At 30.0% G+C, this 17024-nt stretch overlaps 1 protein-coding gene across 1 annotated transcript; it reads right to left on the reverse strand.

Moving 5' to 3' along the window:
- Positions 1-2453: 2453 nt before the first annotated feature.
- LOC130804372 (uncharacterized) lies at positions 2454-5253 on the reverse strand. Its single transcript, XM_057668783.1, has 6 exons — positions 4579-5253; positions 4418-4473; positions 4257-4312; positions 3712-4188; positions 3044-3224; positions 2454-2779 (listed from the first exon to the last, which is right to left on the reverse strand). Exons 1-6 carry the CDS (start codon positions 4736-4738, stop codon positions 2609-2611), a joined length of 1101 nt encoding a protein of 366 aa, XP_057524766.1. The 5' UTR covers positions 4739-5253; the 3' UTR covers positions 2454-2608.
- Between the last annotated feature and the right edge of the window lie 11771 nt (positions 5254-17024).

The following is a 17024-nucleotide window of genomic DNA, read 5'->3' on the forward strand; positions in this document are numbered from 1 at the left end:
CTTACGAATGTTTGGAGTTTTGGCGATGAATCATCCCGCCTGAAACATACATTGACTTGTAATAACTTATTCTAATATCTCTAATGTAAATACAACAAATAACAACTCAAAAATTAGGAAAAAAAATTTATGTAACATAGCTGTTCGTAGTTAGTAAATGCGAACAGGTCAAATAAAGTCAAAGAGTTGTTCTCAGTTACTAACTGCGAACAACTATTTTGTCTTTTTTGATCTGTTCGCAGTTACTAACTGTGAACAGCTACATACTTCAGATTTGAAATTTTCACGCTTATTTTTGAAATAAGTTTAAAAGTTAATTTATTTCGTTATTTTTTTTAATTTTTTATCTTATTGTTTTCAAATTTTCCACTTTTAGGCCTATCAAAATGGATATCAAATGAATAGTTAGCGGCGACTCCCGTACTTAGGATTCTAGAAACCTCCTGAAAGCAGTAGCCGTGTTTGGCTTCAAATCGGCTCCATTCTACAGAATTCCAAATTGTGCTTCAATATCTCAGATCAGACGTTTCATGTGATCTTATCTTCTCTTTTTCAACCCCTAAGGAGTAAGGCCTAAACTAACCCGCGCGTGCCTTCTTTGTTTTTACTACAAATTCATACTCTTTAATCCTAATTACTACAAATTTTAGAAGACTATAGAGAGCGTTGCCTTTGTTTTGAGGATTGGGCATCGTAAGACAAACAAGAAAAGGGGAAAAAAAACAAAAAAAAAAAAAGGGGGGGAATCAAGGTTAAATTAGAATAATAAAGAAGTCCAACACTCCTACCCCTATAAATTATAATAAAAGGAAAAACAGATGAGAAGCGAGAAAGCGATCCTTGAATCTCTAGTCTGGAGTTCTAATCATAACAGTAATCAGTAATGACACAAACATACTGAAATTGAAGAGGAGTTATCATCCAAGCATAAGATTGAGGGAAAAAAAAAAGGGAAAAAAAGAGGTAGAAAAGAAAAATGATGTTCCAGTTTTTCTTTGCGGTGGCGTTCTCAGCGGTGCCGTTGACGCTGTATGTACCTCCTATAAGGCATTTTACGTTGTTTGTGGCCACAATTCAAGACCTCGTCAGAGAGACTAGCGCTTATCGTTCCAGATTCTTTCCTCGCTTCCACCAAGCATTTCGCTTCTTACTCACCGGCACCGCTAATTCCTAGTTCGTTCTCAAGCTCTGCATATGGCTTCACCAACCCTTTTTCCCTTTCCTGCTCCCACTTTTATTTCAGAATCTCATTTATTTCTTGTACATACCCCATTTTCTCTCTCTCTCTCTCTCTCTCTCTCTCTCTCTCTCTCTGTGTCTCTCTCTCTCTCTCGTTTTTTAAGAAATTATTTTGTTAATTTTGTTTCCTGCCAACTAATTCTAGAGCCATCTTTGACTCACTGCTCAGGTGTGCTTTGTTGTAAACTCTATTTCAGGGGTAATTTGCGCTTTATTTTTTGTCAGTATTTCTAATAACAACATATAGTATTACTTTTATGTTAATTTTTTCTTATATAATTGGAATTGCATCTTGTTCATATTACATATATCCTGTTTGTTGAAGACTTTGAATATCAAGAGCATTCGTAATTTGTTGTAGCTTAAGTGGCTTGGCTTGTTTCATGTTGATATAATTAAGATTATTACAAAATTGGGGTGAAAAGCTGACTTTTTCTTTTGCTTTCTTCTACTTTTACATCTTAATTGATTGTATCCGATTGAAAAGCTTACTGATCAATAATCAAATGCCACGTTGATGAATTTGCAATCATAAACTCAACCCGAACCCTGCATCCATTTGCTTATGATTCTTCTATGTGATGGACAATTTGATCAAGCAAATTATTTTGAAGATTAATTTGCAGAATCCACTTTTTGTGATTTTTGTGTATGATGGATTGATCGATCAAGCAAAATATTTGGAAGATTAATTTGCAGAATACTCTTGTTGTGATTATTCTGTATGATGGATTGATCGATCAAGCAAATTATTTTGAAGATTGCAGAATATACATGTACTTGTTAAGATTACCAATAATATGAACTCATTGAATTTTAGTAGTAGTATTTACAATAAAATAAAAATAATTTAATTTATTTGAAAATTTCCATTGTAGTCTTGATTTTGGCATGAATGGATACTAGATAAGATAGGTTAGAGCCTTAGAGGAGGCTAGAACTTTGTACTTACTGCGAGTTGCTACAATAAAGGACTTAGTAATCGGTAAGTAGGAGTAGCATTGTAAAGTAATTCTACTCCTAGAATTCTGGGCACGTTATCTGCTGGAGCCTGGATGATAAAGTAGATAGATCTCAAATCTCAATCAGTTGTTAGTCTATGAGTTGCAGAAAAGTAACTTGACAATTCACATGAACTAGTGTCTGGTTTATAAAAGCATTCTTTTTATGCTCAGTCACAGAATTCGTTTAAGCTCTCTAAGAAGGATGAAGGATGAAGAACAGATAAATAACAACTTATTATTAGATGTGATAATTGACAAATTGAATAATGAAAGAATGGAATAAATGAAATGACTACAAAACCTATAGAAAGATGTATGACTTCTACTGTATGACAAATTGAATGAATCAATTGGATTCCTTATGACTAGTTGGAAAGTGTGCAAGGCTTCAAAAACCAAAAGACATCCAACGCTCTTCCTTCTTTAGCTGCTGCAACAAGAGTTGATGCATTTCCACTTTCATTCTTCTCTCCCAGGCCTAGCTCTTCCCTCAATGTTTTGTTCTTCTGCTCCAGTTCTTGAAATACTTCTCTCCCCTATCATATACATAATTATAAATTAATACAATACATTATTATAGGCATCAAATGGAAACACAAGATACTAGAACAGGAGAGCTAGGCTTGAATCATTTTGACTGTCATAGTAAATAATAATTACTGATGTACTCTATTCTTTTAGTATGATGATAATTGATAAATAGACAAGGAATATACAAAAAAGAACAGCAATATTGATACCAACACAATGGCCTAACTCATGATAAAAGCAGAGTTAAAGTTAGAAGATTGATTTGATACCAAGAGTCTAGACTTTTGAGCCTGAGCCTTTGAAGGGGTGGCCTTGATAGGTTCACGTGTAGCGGAAAAACCTTGGGGTGTTGGAGGATTCATCCGTATAGCCATAGGTGACATCTTATCGTTATGCTTTATATTGCTCAAATTCAGAGAAATTGGGATATTCTCTCCATCTTCACCTCTCCTGATCAAACATATTCAAGAAAACAAAATCACAAATTATACCCCATTTGAAGTAATACAAATGTCCAATATACATTATACAATACTAGAAGTGTACTGGGTGGGTAGAGGAGCACAAATATCACGTTAATTGGTAAGACCTGAAAGGCAAAGCTTTTAGGCAACAGAAAAGAGAAGGTCCCATTTCCTATTTAGTGTTATCAGCTGCAGGATATAACTTTGAGATTATCTTGTAATAGCCCATAGTAGGAGTAATAATCTACATGAGAACGGTAAGAATTCTGGAATGGTAGAAAGAATTTCAAAACAAGAGCGACAACAAAGAAAGGAATTAGAATTGATGTTGATTGCAACTTGCAAGTTGAATGAGTTAGAAGTCCATACGAAAAGTTTAGATGTAACGGAGATGAGAGTAAGCATTTAAGGATTCAAAGTAAAGCTGGCAGATGAGTAAGAATAGTTGATGAAATATAAAAACAGAGGCTTACAATTTATTGTGCTGTTTTGATTTGACATTGGTTTTGTCAGCAGATGCAGGTGGTTTAACCTCAAGCAAAGGTTTCCTTTCCTTCTCTTTCTCCGTCATCTTCTCTTGAAATGAATTATTGAAATGTGGATCCTTAGTTGGAGTTGGAGTAGGAGCCCTGCTAGTGCTACTACTATTGCTGGTTGAAGCCATCTTCTTCAACTCGTGACACAAGTCTGTAATTTTACCGAAAAGGTCCTTACCAGTCCCACCAAACAAATCTTTGGCGGAAAGAGTGGGCTTCAGAGTACTCTCTAACATGATGTCACTATACTCAACACCCTCTTTCTGGGCACTCGACTTGATTGCAGCCTTGTTTTTATTGTACTTTATCTGATTTTGATTAGGAGTTGACAAGTTTGGATTTTGATTCTCACTATCCCCTGATTCCGATTCATTTGGATTGGTTGTTCCACGCCTCTTCAAATTGGTTGCCTCCCTGTTTGTTTACATCTTCAGAAATAAAGACAGAAAAAGAAAAACAAAGAGGAGAGAAAAGAGTAGGACCTGCGAGTCCAATCGGTGAGGCCGATGAGCTTTGAAACACTGACTGATCTCAACAGCTGCAACCATCCAATCCATTAGCCATGCCCATTAGCCATTAGTGAATTATTAAAAGAAAGTAAAACCCTAGAAAAAAAGAAAGAAAAGGCAGGGGAGTAATTAACCTTGGATGTTGGGCTGGATTTGAGGAAGTCTTCAGCACACCTTGGATGCTTACAATCTGGAACAGAAACGCAAAGGAATTAAAGAAAGTAGACAGCAGATAGTAGATAGTAGACAGTGAGAAATAGAATTTTTTAAAAAAAAAAAAACAGAAGAAAAATACCAGAACGGCAAAACCAAGCAACGTCATCTTCTCGAGGGAGAAGGGAAGGAGAAGAAGAAGCTAAAAAATCAACCCATTGAGGAGCATTGATGTTTTCGTAAACTTGATCCAACACGAAGACTGACTCAATGCTTTTCCAGTCAATCTTAGCTGCTTCCATTAAGATTTAAGGGAGAAAGAGATAGAATATAGAATTATAAAGAAGGTAAGAACAGCCAAATATAAAGAAGAAAGTAAAGAATAAGAGTAAGAAGACGATGAGAGCAAAGAAGACAGAGTAATTGTTAATAGTTGTAACGTTAAGAAGAAAGAAAGAAAGAAAGAACGAAATAGTGTATACCAAAATTAATCTCCCACTGCAAAGCCTCCCATTTACTGCTAACGGCTTTTCGACCGTTATCACTTTTATTTTAGACTTGCTCCTTTTTTTCTTTTTTTTTTTAAATCGAATCTCTATGTTACAACTTACAAACCCATGTGCTCCATTACTGCTTCAGTGCTTCTACCTGGGCCCTTTCTTGACTTTTCCAAACTGTTCCTACTTTCTTACTAATTTATAAGTTAAAATATTCACGTGAAATTTTGTTAGAATTGTCTCAATGCGAATTTTATTGATTTTTAGTTTTTATAATTTTTCGATGTGTATAATTAAAGACATTGATTGAATTAGTGCATTGGGGTGTATGAAAGTATCCTTAATTACAAGTTAAAAAACAGCAGAAGTATTAAGTACTTGGTGTTGCCTCATGCTCGCTGCATTTCATTTTTTTTACACAAAGAAATTGTGATTATTTATGTTTTATTGCATATAATTAAAAATTATAAAAAAATCACTTTATTTTTTCTTATCGATGAGCCATTAATATATAATAATGAATAATATTAAAAATTCTTGTGTCTTGACTATTTCAAAATGAAATATAATTAAAACTAATGTTTATAGTAAATGAAACCATTTTCTGATTATAACAAACATTTTTTATAAAACAGTATTCAAACATAGTTTGTATCTTTTTATTATTCAAAAGTGTTTGACTTATGAACTTGAGAGACTTTTAGGTAAGATTAAAGTTGCTATCCTATAATAGAAATCAGAATGTACATTTTCTAAATCTTTGTTTAACAGAGCAATTAAATTGTTACATTTTAATAATCAAATAGAGTTCAAACTACAAACCAAATTAAAAAATTGAAATAGGTATTTGTATTAACAAATCAGATATTAGTAAGCCAAAAAAAATTATATTTTATATAACTAATGATAGAAAACCAAACAAATCAATTTTGGTTTAGTTCACCTTGTATAATACGTACGTCCTCTTTGGTAGGTGACAATAAATGATGGTAATGAGAATGAAAAATTAGTGTAATTTTGGTTGAAAAACTTCAATCATCTTGTTTTCTTCCCAAAATTCATTCCAATGCATTATCATTATGATAGGTGGTATTAGGTGGTAATGAAATTTCTAAATAAAAAAACTTTTTTGTGATCAAAATTTCATTACCATGGAAAATATGTAATTTTTGATGAAATTTTATACTATAAATCATTTTTATTACCGCTATTTAATACCACTAACCAAACGAGCCGTTAGATTATTCACCATATTTGATACAACCAATTAGCCTTAGTTCAAACCACTTCAAACATAGCAAGAGTGCAAATCACTATAATGAATCTTGTATGCGACAATCATTTTTGTGCGACCACAATAGTGAGGGCTTTCTAGCCCATTTTTACAAAATATAAATTTAAAAAAGATGTTTTTCCTCTCTCATGTAATTTAAAGCTTTCTTCACCCTAATTCATAGCTTTTCAAGTCAACACCTCTTTTCTTTGCGCATCACCTCTGACCTCTGTTGCGCTACCCCTCCATCGCAATTCACAGCCAGATCCCGCGACCATCGGAGATGTCGTCTTCTCCTTGAACTACTCATGCCACCATCGTCGTAGTCTCCCTTGCAGGTGGCGAAAATTTTAATTTTGATAAGAATAAATTATAGTTGTATAATTCTTTATCGTTTAAAATATATTACTAGTTTACTACTAACAAATTCGTCCGTTGTGTGAGTTTTATACCAGTATTAAATAAAGAACTTTCCTCCCCCCTTCCTCTCAAAAAAGTACTTATTTTTAAAACTCACAAATTGTTTTTTTAATTGAGTCGGTCTATTAAGAATTTTAAAAGAAACTAAAAATATAGAGTAATTGTACACTTAGAATGCCTCAAATAAACATTTAGGATACGTCAAGTAGAACAGTATGTCAAATAAGTGTTTTTAGCATGCTAAAATTGTCGAGTAGGTATTGTTAATCGTTTGATTCTTGTAAACCTTAAACATCTATTTGGTATACCTCGAAATACATATTTGACATATTTCAAACAACTACTTGAAATGCCTCAAATACCTACTTTCACTATAAAAATATGCGTGAACATAGACTACCCAAAACAGTAGGAAATTAGTCGATACAACTCTATATCGATTGAATTCCGACAGATTTTGTTAGTTGGAATACCATTGGTCAGTATTTTATTTTACTAGGAAAACAATAATTTTTTACCAACTAAAATTCTGACTGAATGTTAGTCGGACAATGGTTAGTAATTTTCCGACTAAAATTCAGTCGGAAATTAATGAGTGGCGAAATTTCCCTTTTTCCAATTCAAAATTCCGTCCAAAAATTGATTAGCAATTTAGTCGAAAATTCTGACTAACACATGTCAATCTGAAATTCAGTCGGAAATTTTCGACTGATTTGTGCTAGTCGGAATTTTTCAGTCGGAATTGATGCTTTTTTTTGTAGCGTTAACATACCCAAACCCGTACTTAATATACACTTAAACATCTACTTGACAAACTCAAATACCTACTTGGTATATCCCAAATACCTATTTGGTATATCTCAAATCCCTACCTAACATGTCTCAAACACCAAGTGGGTATACCCTGAATACCTAATTAGTATATTCAAAATACCTACTTAGTATATCTCAAACACCTATATGACAACCCTAAATACCTACTTAGTATACCCCCAAATACATGCTTTATATATGTCAAATTCCTACTTAATATACTTCAAACCCTTAGTTGACAACCCCAGGTATCTACTGGTATACGTATACCTCAAACTCATACTTTATATACCCAAAAACCAAAAACTTAATTCATGTATATTAAATTCCTACTTGGTATACCTTAAATTGCTACTTAATATACTTTAAATTCCACCATAGTGATGTTTTAATAGATAGTTAATTAACATTTTTTAATTAATCAACTTTTTAGGTTGGGCTTATTGAGAGACAATTTCTCTAAGAAAACTATAGCTTGAGCAACTCTAGGACCATGGGCTTTAACGCGTGATATGGGCATTTGACAATTTCTTTTCTCATTCAAGTGAATGGGTTTGGAAATGTGGGCTGGTAGAAGCCTTGGACATAACGTTGATGTGGAAGGTGTTGAATAAATTAAGCGGCCTAAGTGCAAAGAGCAATTTTGTATGAGATTGTATGTTGGTGAGATAAGTTTATACAAGGAATTTAAAGTTTAAAAAGTTAGTATTTAGTTTATAAAAGTAAATGTTTTAGGAGTAATTAATTTAGTTGGAATATTTAGGTTAATTATGAGGCAGTTTTAAATGAGAATTTTGATTTATAACCTAATAACTACTCCTTTATCCACTTGATATGGTCACATTTGCAAATGGGGTGAATTTTAAGGTAAAATGAAAGTTAAAAATAAAGGAAAAGAGAGAATAAATTGTGTGTGATGGATGTGGTAACTCATATCTTAATGTAGGTGTCTTATGTATGGGGTCTTAATGATGTGGAGTATTGATGTTGCATGTTGGCAAGAGGAAGATATAGTTCCAGAATACTTCTTAAGCAGCTCTAGAAAACTATGATGCAAAACTATAGCAAGTTCAAAAATATATTGTCAGGTTTCAGCTAACCTGCTTGACGGAAACAACTATTGAGCGTGTGTTTGTTCTGTTCTAGCGTGCGTGCTTCTCTTCTCAATTTGTTATATTTCTAGTTTGAATTTAGTTTTAAAACGAAATATTTTACGTCATTTAATTTTCTATGTATATCGGGTAAATTTATATTCGAGTTACATTATTAAAAATAAAATAACTTGAATTTGATCGTTCAAGTGCAGGATTTGAGTAAGAGAGAGGGCCACATTAAACTAAGGGTTTCTCTTTCGATTCAGGTTGGATACACTCCATTTGGGTTTGGATTATACTCCATATTGTAATTATAAAGTAAGAAACTCTATAATTAATAATTTAATATATATTGTCTCTGTGATGAAAATAAATATATCATCTTTCAATTGTTTTGGATGGAATTTTAAAGTCTAATATCACATTAGACAGTGTAAAAAATAAATGAGATAAATTGAGAGAAAAGAAACGTAATTTATTTCCCTTTAATTCTAGTAACATATATATATATATATATATATATATATATATATATATATATATATATATGATAAGATTAATCAGTAGTAACCAAAAGCAAGCGGTTGAATGAGTTTAGAGCAACAAAATATAAGAGAAAATTAACAAAGTTGAATGAAAATATAATTAAAGGGAAACAAATGAAAGAAGGCTTTGACAAACTCTCTGGAGATATTGGTATAACTGGGAAAACAAACCATTGAACTATGTAATAGTATATATTTAATTTAAACATAGATATATGATCGCTTTAATTTAATCCGATTCCTTAAAAAAAAGACACTAAATTAAATATAATGCTACACCACAAACTGAAAAGGTAGCTTTCTATTCATTTAGGGTGGTCGGTGGTAGCACATGGAAGGAGCTACTTAGCTAGCAAGCTGTCCCTGCTGTGAACAATGACTTCAAAGTAGAGGAAGAGGAAGAGCCCCGGCCCGAGGATAAGACACTTATTAGTTATTAAATAAAAAAGCTAGGATGGGGTAAATGGTGACTGGTATAAGGGTATGGGTATGGGTAAGGGTAAGACATTACAAGTAAAGACTAAAGAGGGTGAGCCAGAATGCAGAATGCAGAATGCTGAATGCTGAATGATGAATGATGAAGCTGTCTCTTTCCACAATGAACATCCTTTTCAAGTGACATCACCTGTTTATGTGAACAGTTTTTTCTAATCATTACTAATACTATTCCCTCTTTTACCTGTTCGTCTTATTATTTTTTATTAATTTTGCTTATGACTTATCTTTTTTTTTTTTAATCAAATGTTTAATGTACTTTTCATTTAATTTATATTATTTTATTTTATTTTTTATGAATTTTCAATAAAATTATTTTTGGGAAAAAATTAGAAGAAGAAAAAAAAGAGTACTTTTTTAGTTTTGGAAACTAAAGTATTGAAATTTTACACGTTCATGCACTTTTCCTTTTCATTTTCTTTATAAAATTCTCCCACTTTAATTAAATTTCTCTCATAAATCCTATATATATTTGTGCTAGTATTAATGCTACACTATACTTAAGTGTGTTTTTTCTATAAATGGGATACATTAGCTATGAGTTTTTTCTATAAATGGGATACATAGCTACGATGATAATGAATATAAAGAAATGAACAATCAGAATATATTTGGAGTAATAACTGGTGATACATTAGCTAAATATTACAATGTATTATAACAAACGTAAGAATGATAAATAAATTACAATAAATAACACACAGAGATTTGTCAATATACTAATTCAATACTTAATAGTGATAGTTGTTTATAATTAAAAATTATAAAACTAGATATTAATAAATCTTATGATGAGACAAATCAAACAATATCTCATTTGATTATGTTTTAAGGCATGGATTAGAATAAAATACATATTAAAAGTAATTAATGAATAGTTACCCAAAAACAAATAAGACATTTGAAAAAAAAGGGAGTATGATTTACTAACGTACAATGTATTAGCTGCATCTATAGCTAGGCATAAAGGACATACTTTATCAATATATGAATAGAGAAAAAAATATATAATATAATTAAAAAGTTAAGATAGACTTTCATTTCATATATGACTCCTAAAAATATCATAATTTAAATAGCACTTTAAAAAACTTAAAGTGAAAAATATCATAATTTAAATAACACTTCAAAAAACTTAAAGTGATTTTAAATTTGAATTGATTTGAATTCTAAATATTTAATAGACACATTTTAAAAAATTTGCGACTAAATATAATTAAAAGTAAAACAAGCATATGGATGATCTCATCTATATGTTGATAAACCCACAAGGCCACAACTCATTTCAGTTAAGATAATACTCCAATTAATTAATTAATTTATTTATTTGGCGAAACAAAACAAATTTGGAGTGGGAGTCATAATTAGATGTAGGAGTATGTCCGATGGTTGACCGGCCAATTTTGCATTTGACATTCCTCGCAAAGCAATTGAGTCATTTCAGTGCAATCATGTGAAATGACAAGCTGTATTACAATATAACAGTACTAGTCTACTAGAAGTATTTGTATGAGAATCGACTAGACTACTATTTATATCACACCAAATTCACTGTCTTTTCTGTTTGGGCGCCTCTTGTGCCCTTTAATCCGATATCAATTTAACACGCACCAATATTGCAAAAACAAAGTAAATTAATACTCCTATTATAAGGACGGATAATTAGTTAGTTATAAATAATCTTAATTTTAATTATATAAAGTAAATATCAATATATTGACCTTATAGGTTATGAAATAGTTCTATCCTCATAAATAATACTCCCTCCACACCAATATAAATGTCTCATTTGCTTGGGCACGGATATTAAGAGTGGTGTGGAGTCCATTAAAAAGGTGGTACTTGGGTAAATAGTGAAGGGTAATTAGTGAAAGGTAATTAGTGAAGGGTAGTTGGGCAAGTAAGGTATATAGGGTATATTCGTAATTACTTGTGTGAACTAAGGATATTTAGGTAAAAAAAAGATTGACAAAAATAGAAATGTGACAATTGATATGGTTTTGCCAAATAAGAAAATGTGACAATTATATTGGTGTAGAGGGAGTATATGTGATGTGAAATTCATTTTTTAAAAAATTATAATCACAAGTGCACAATTCATATGTAAGTAACGAGTCGAACTCATAAAAGCTAGTTTAATTTGATTTACTTATTCTAATTATCACACTATAAAGAACACAAGTATATGAAGAGTAGTGATGCCTAATACTTATAGTACTTATAAAATTTAGCTACTAACAATTGCTATTAAAATAAATTAAAGCAGAAATTTTGGTTGTAACAATAATAAAAAGAGTTCATGGCCTTAGGATTGACTTTGCATATGGATACCGACTGTTTTATTGGTTATAGACTACAATCATCAAAGTAAATTAAACATGATTTTTGTTAATCTTAAACTTTTGTTATAGTAGGGCCTTATTAATTCATTTTTCAAACTTTAATTATATTGACTAAATTAATTTAAATTTAACCTACATTTTACCTAAATTACTCTCAAACTTCAGCATTAATTATATTGAATAAGTTAATAAAAATATTTAATTTATTATTCATTAGGCCGAACGTTAATTATAGATTCCTAGCTAGATTATAAACAAATTCACGGCAAGTGCAATATACTTAAATTGAGATCAATCTCTCAATTCTAAATGTAAAATCTACTTACTAATCATTCTAATAAACATACAATTATAATAATAAGGAAAACCTAAATATGTTGAAAGAAACTAAAAATAAAAAAAAGAAAAAAAATAAGAGATTGGGGAAGCCCAAAATTAGAAATGAAGGTTAGTTTTTTTAGAGAATATAGGAGAGTGATTTGATTTTACTTATATGTGTAGTCAATTTTGAAGTAAATTAAATTATTAAATAAATTGTACGGTAACAAACTATTACTCTCTCCGTTTCTTAAAAAAATTCTCACTTTTTATTTTGAGGTGTTTTATTTGTTATTCCCATAAAAAATCTTTCTATTTATATCAAAAATTTTGGACAAAAATAACCTTGCTTATCCTCATTTTAATATTTTAATAATGTTTATGGTCCACATATATTATATATGCTACACTAACTTTATTTTAATTATTTATATATTCTTTATGTTCTCCACATGTTTTCCATTAACTTTATAAAAATAATTTTTTTATTAGTTGTGGTCTCCATTTTTTTCCACTAACTTTCTTATAATAATTTTTTAATATTTATGGTCCCCACTTTTCCTCCATCAAATTTATTGTTTGGTACAATAATATCTCTACAATTCACATTCCTTATAGAACTTCATTAAGGAACATGGGAGTAATACCTAAAATTTTAATATATTTTTAAAGTAAATATTAATTAAATAACTAGTTAAAATTTTCAAGTAAAGATTAATTTTTGGAGTTACAGTACATGAAATATTACATCTTATGTATAACTCTTTATTATTTTTAATATGGAGTTTGTCAACTAGATAACTTTATAACTTTATACATGTAATCTAATTAAATCTAATAAAATCATAATATATGGCAAAACACTAAAAAAAAATTATCATTTGTCATTCTACAGTTACCATAATATTATTTATTATTTAAATTTCCTTATAAGTTAAATATGAAAATAAAATTCTATAAGTTTCAAATGAATCATAGATTCTATTCATTGGATTAGGGATGTCAACGGATCCTGGACTCGAATCTATTTTGACGGACTTGCATCCTATTTTTATCAATTTTGGGTCGGATCCAAATCCATATAAATTTGACGGATTCGAATCTGGAACTCGAAAAAATATTTGGATACGTGGATCCGAGAGTTCCATTTTATTTTTAAAATCCCAATTGGGTGCATTACAAGCGAAAAGTAATTGTTAAGATTATTTTGAGAAAGTACACCCTGTACTAGAGAATATTATAGAATAATCAATAATTTGGATTCTTTTGAGTGAATGGATAACAATTTTACCTCCGTTTTCTTTTATCCATACTTTATAAACTTTTACACCTATTTTTTTTTTTAAAGATTATAATTGTCTTTTTAACATAAAATATAACTTTTTTAATTTTGTGCTAAACGGTGAAGTATGTGAATAAGTTGAAGTGTGATGATGGGATGACTGAATTACCCTTATTGGGCGATGCAGAAGTGATAATGACATCATTTATCCAGAGAACGAAGGTAGCTCAAGTTAGAAGAATTCAAGCTTTATCATGAGTCATAATCAGAATGGAGACGCTAAAATTCAGGGAGATGTCTCGTGGCCCATCTTCACTAAAGCCTCGCATTGTGTACCACCCAAACTTATGGATAGGACTCGTAGTAGTACAAATACTCACTACCATCTAACTAATCGATCTTTCCGTCAAATAACTTTTGCTATATTTTTTATTGTTTATTTTACTCTCTCTAATTCACTATTAATGTCTAATTTGCTTTATATATTCTATTAAATACACTCATTCAAACATTAATATTTCTAATTGTGCATGATTAAAAATTATAAAAAGTTAATATGAATAATCCTTGTATTGAGACGAATCAAACAAGATTCCACTTAACTATGTTTTAACTTATAAATTAATAATAAAATACAAATTAAGAGTAAGAGATAAATAGTGTCCAAAAAGCAAATAGAACGTTAGTGTTGAATTGGAGGGAATATAAAATTTGCTCTATTTATATTTTTTGTTATGTCCTACACTCTTTCTAAAATTCTCATATCATGTTTAACTTATTTTTTTACCCACTTTCTCTGAAATTACACGTTATAATCTCTTTTTATTAATTTTTTTTGTGTATATTTTAGTCTTATTATAAATGTTAAGACAATAAAAAAGTATTTACTACTACTCCTTTTATACATAGAAAATTCTAGCAGTCTCATTTATATTTAAAAAAATACTTCTACTTCACTTGTGTGTGAGCACTGATGAGTGATCAGGGGTCAGGGCACATCACATACACGATACACTCCATAATCCATATGAACCCGGACCCTTTTTACGTCAACAAAATGCTATGAAATCATAATCCAGGACAAAGTTATGTGCTTGTCGGTACCAACACTATACTGACACTTGGAATATTTTCTTTAATTATTTTTCCTTTGTCTCAATTAATTTCTTTTACTTTTTCTTTAAACACTAGTAGAAATATTCTTCCCTTTTTTTAATGGCTACACTTAGAATTTTTATTGTATTTTATACATTACTTTAACATTAAATATCTTCAAATATGTATAACTAAAAATTATACAAAAATAAATATAATAACTACATTTTTCTATACACTTTCAACAACTATAGTAAAAGATGATTAACTGATTTATAGTGGTTATTATTCAACAATAATCATTAAAAAAATGAAAAAGCATATCAATTCTATTGGAACAAAAGAACATTAATATTTCAGTTCCCAAGTTGCTATTTTTTTTTAAACATAAATCCCATTTTTCTATTCAAATCTACTAAAGACGAATCTATCAAGATCACATATGAATATTTTTTTTCATACATGTATAATAAACAGAAATCATAGTCAAAGTTAATTTGACTCTAACACTCAATTCTATTTGAGAAAATAATGAAAATAGAGGGAGTACTACACCAATACGACTAATATAAACTAATACGACTAATGATAAACTAATACTTCCTCCATTTTGAAATACTTGCTACACAATAAATTTTGACACTATTCATCGTTAAAGCTTATTTTATATATTGCAGATAATGTGTTAGAAAAAATATAGGTAAGTGAGATCTTGCTTGAATCGTCTTGTAACACCCCGTAATTTATCGGGTTTAAAAATAAATAAAATATAATAAAATAAAATATAACAAAATAAAATAAATAAGTGATATTGTTAATTATAAGTAACAAAGTAGGTTAATTTTAACGGTAACGAGTTTTATCGCATGACGTTTTGTTTCGATTGTGATAATAACACAATAATTACTCAATTAATTAAATAATTAATTAATTAAAAAAAAATATGTGGGGAGTTGGAAGGGGCTGCCGGTCTTGGGGAGTATGGGAGGAGTTTTTTTAAACTCCTCTCATAATGATGTATTAGGCTTTTAAGATGGGTCCTTAATTTCTTCATTAATCCTCAAGGCATTTCAAGCATCTTTAATCACCATTTTAAACATCCCTTGAACATAAAAAAAAATTCAGAAAAATTTCTCCTCCTTGCTTCTTGGTTTCGGCTGCCTCAAAGAAAAAAAAAAATTCTTTTGGTTTGTTCAATTCAATCTTTTGTTCAAGGGGTAAGTTTATTTAAATTGTTATTATAAATCTTATTCATAAGATTTCTAAGGTGAAATATATTTTATGTATGATGATATCCTATGATTTTTAGGAGGATTGAATACACATTCTTTTATATATAATTTTCTCTACTAATCCTATTTCTATTATATAAAATTTTCCTTGATTTGCATTCTTTAACAAAGTTTAAATTTGTTATAAGAATAAAGTCTATTCAAAGGTTAAAAATGGATTTATTTTATGATTTATATTTCTCTAGCAAGATTTTAGTTTGTTAGAAGAAATTTTAAGTGTATGGATTAAGTAATGTAGGTATCCATAAGTTTATAAATCCTTTAACAAAATTTGATTTGTTTAAAGGATTGTCCTTATATATATGTTTTGATTCAAAAATGATGATATATGATTCTCTACAAAATTTTAATTTGATAAGACAATCAAGTATTTAATTTAATTATCATGGTTTATGAAACTTTAATTGCTCTTGAAGGATCTTGTGGATGAGTATGTCTTAAGTTGCTAGTTTTATGTTTTTGATGATGGTTTAGATTGTTGATGGGATTTTATGTATTGTTAGATGTGTGGAAATATCAAGTGGTTGTGTGATAGGAGATTTGGTTTTATTTATTTTATTTTAGTAAAATGTAAATTCGGTTTTGGTTAGGTGTATTTTGGTATGGAGATTTAAAAAGGATTAAATAATTTAAATAGGAAAAAAAATATATATAAAATAAAAATAATTAAAGTAGAAGGAATTTATGGACAGCAGCTGCTGCCTCGGTAGTGGCGTCCCGATCCGAGTGTTGGGTGTGTTTCGTTGTTGTTTTATTTAACCGATGCGTTTTAAAACTCGTTAAAACGCTTAAAATAATTAAAAATAGTAATCGGATGCTAGAAACTATGAAATTTGGTACCCAAGGTAATTGATGCGTTCTGGACGCAGCGGTGAAGTCGGATTTTTAATTTGAATTTTCTAAACTGTCCGAAATGGCCATAAAAGTTTCTGGTCATAATGTAAAATTTGGAGCTATTGGGAGTTGGATGAAATCATTTGAAATTAGCAAGTCTTAGTGATATCTTAATGGTATTGAGTGGATTAAATGTTTAAACACGGTCTAATACATGATCGTTTTGTGTGTATGTTATTTAGGACCTCGTTTCATAAGAGGGCGAAATTCTAATTGTGCTTGAACAAC

This window comes from Amaranthus tricolor, chromosome 17, assembly GCF_026212465.1.
Source record: "Amaranthus tricolor cultivar Red isolate AtriRed21 chromosome 17, ASM2621246v1, whole genome shotgun sequence".
In the NCBI taxonomy this organism is placed as follows: domain Eukaryota; kingdom Viridiplantae; phylum Streptophyta; class Magnoliopsida; order Caryophyllales; family Amaranthaceae; genus Amaranthus; species Amaranthus tricolor.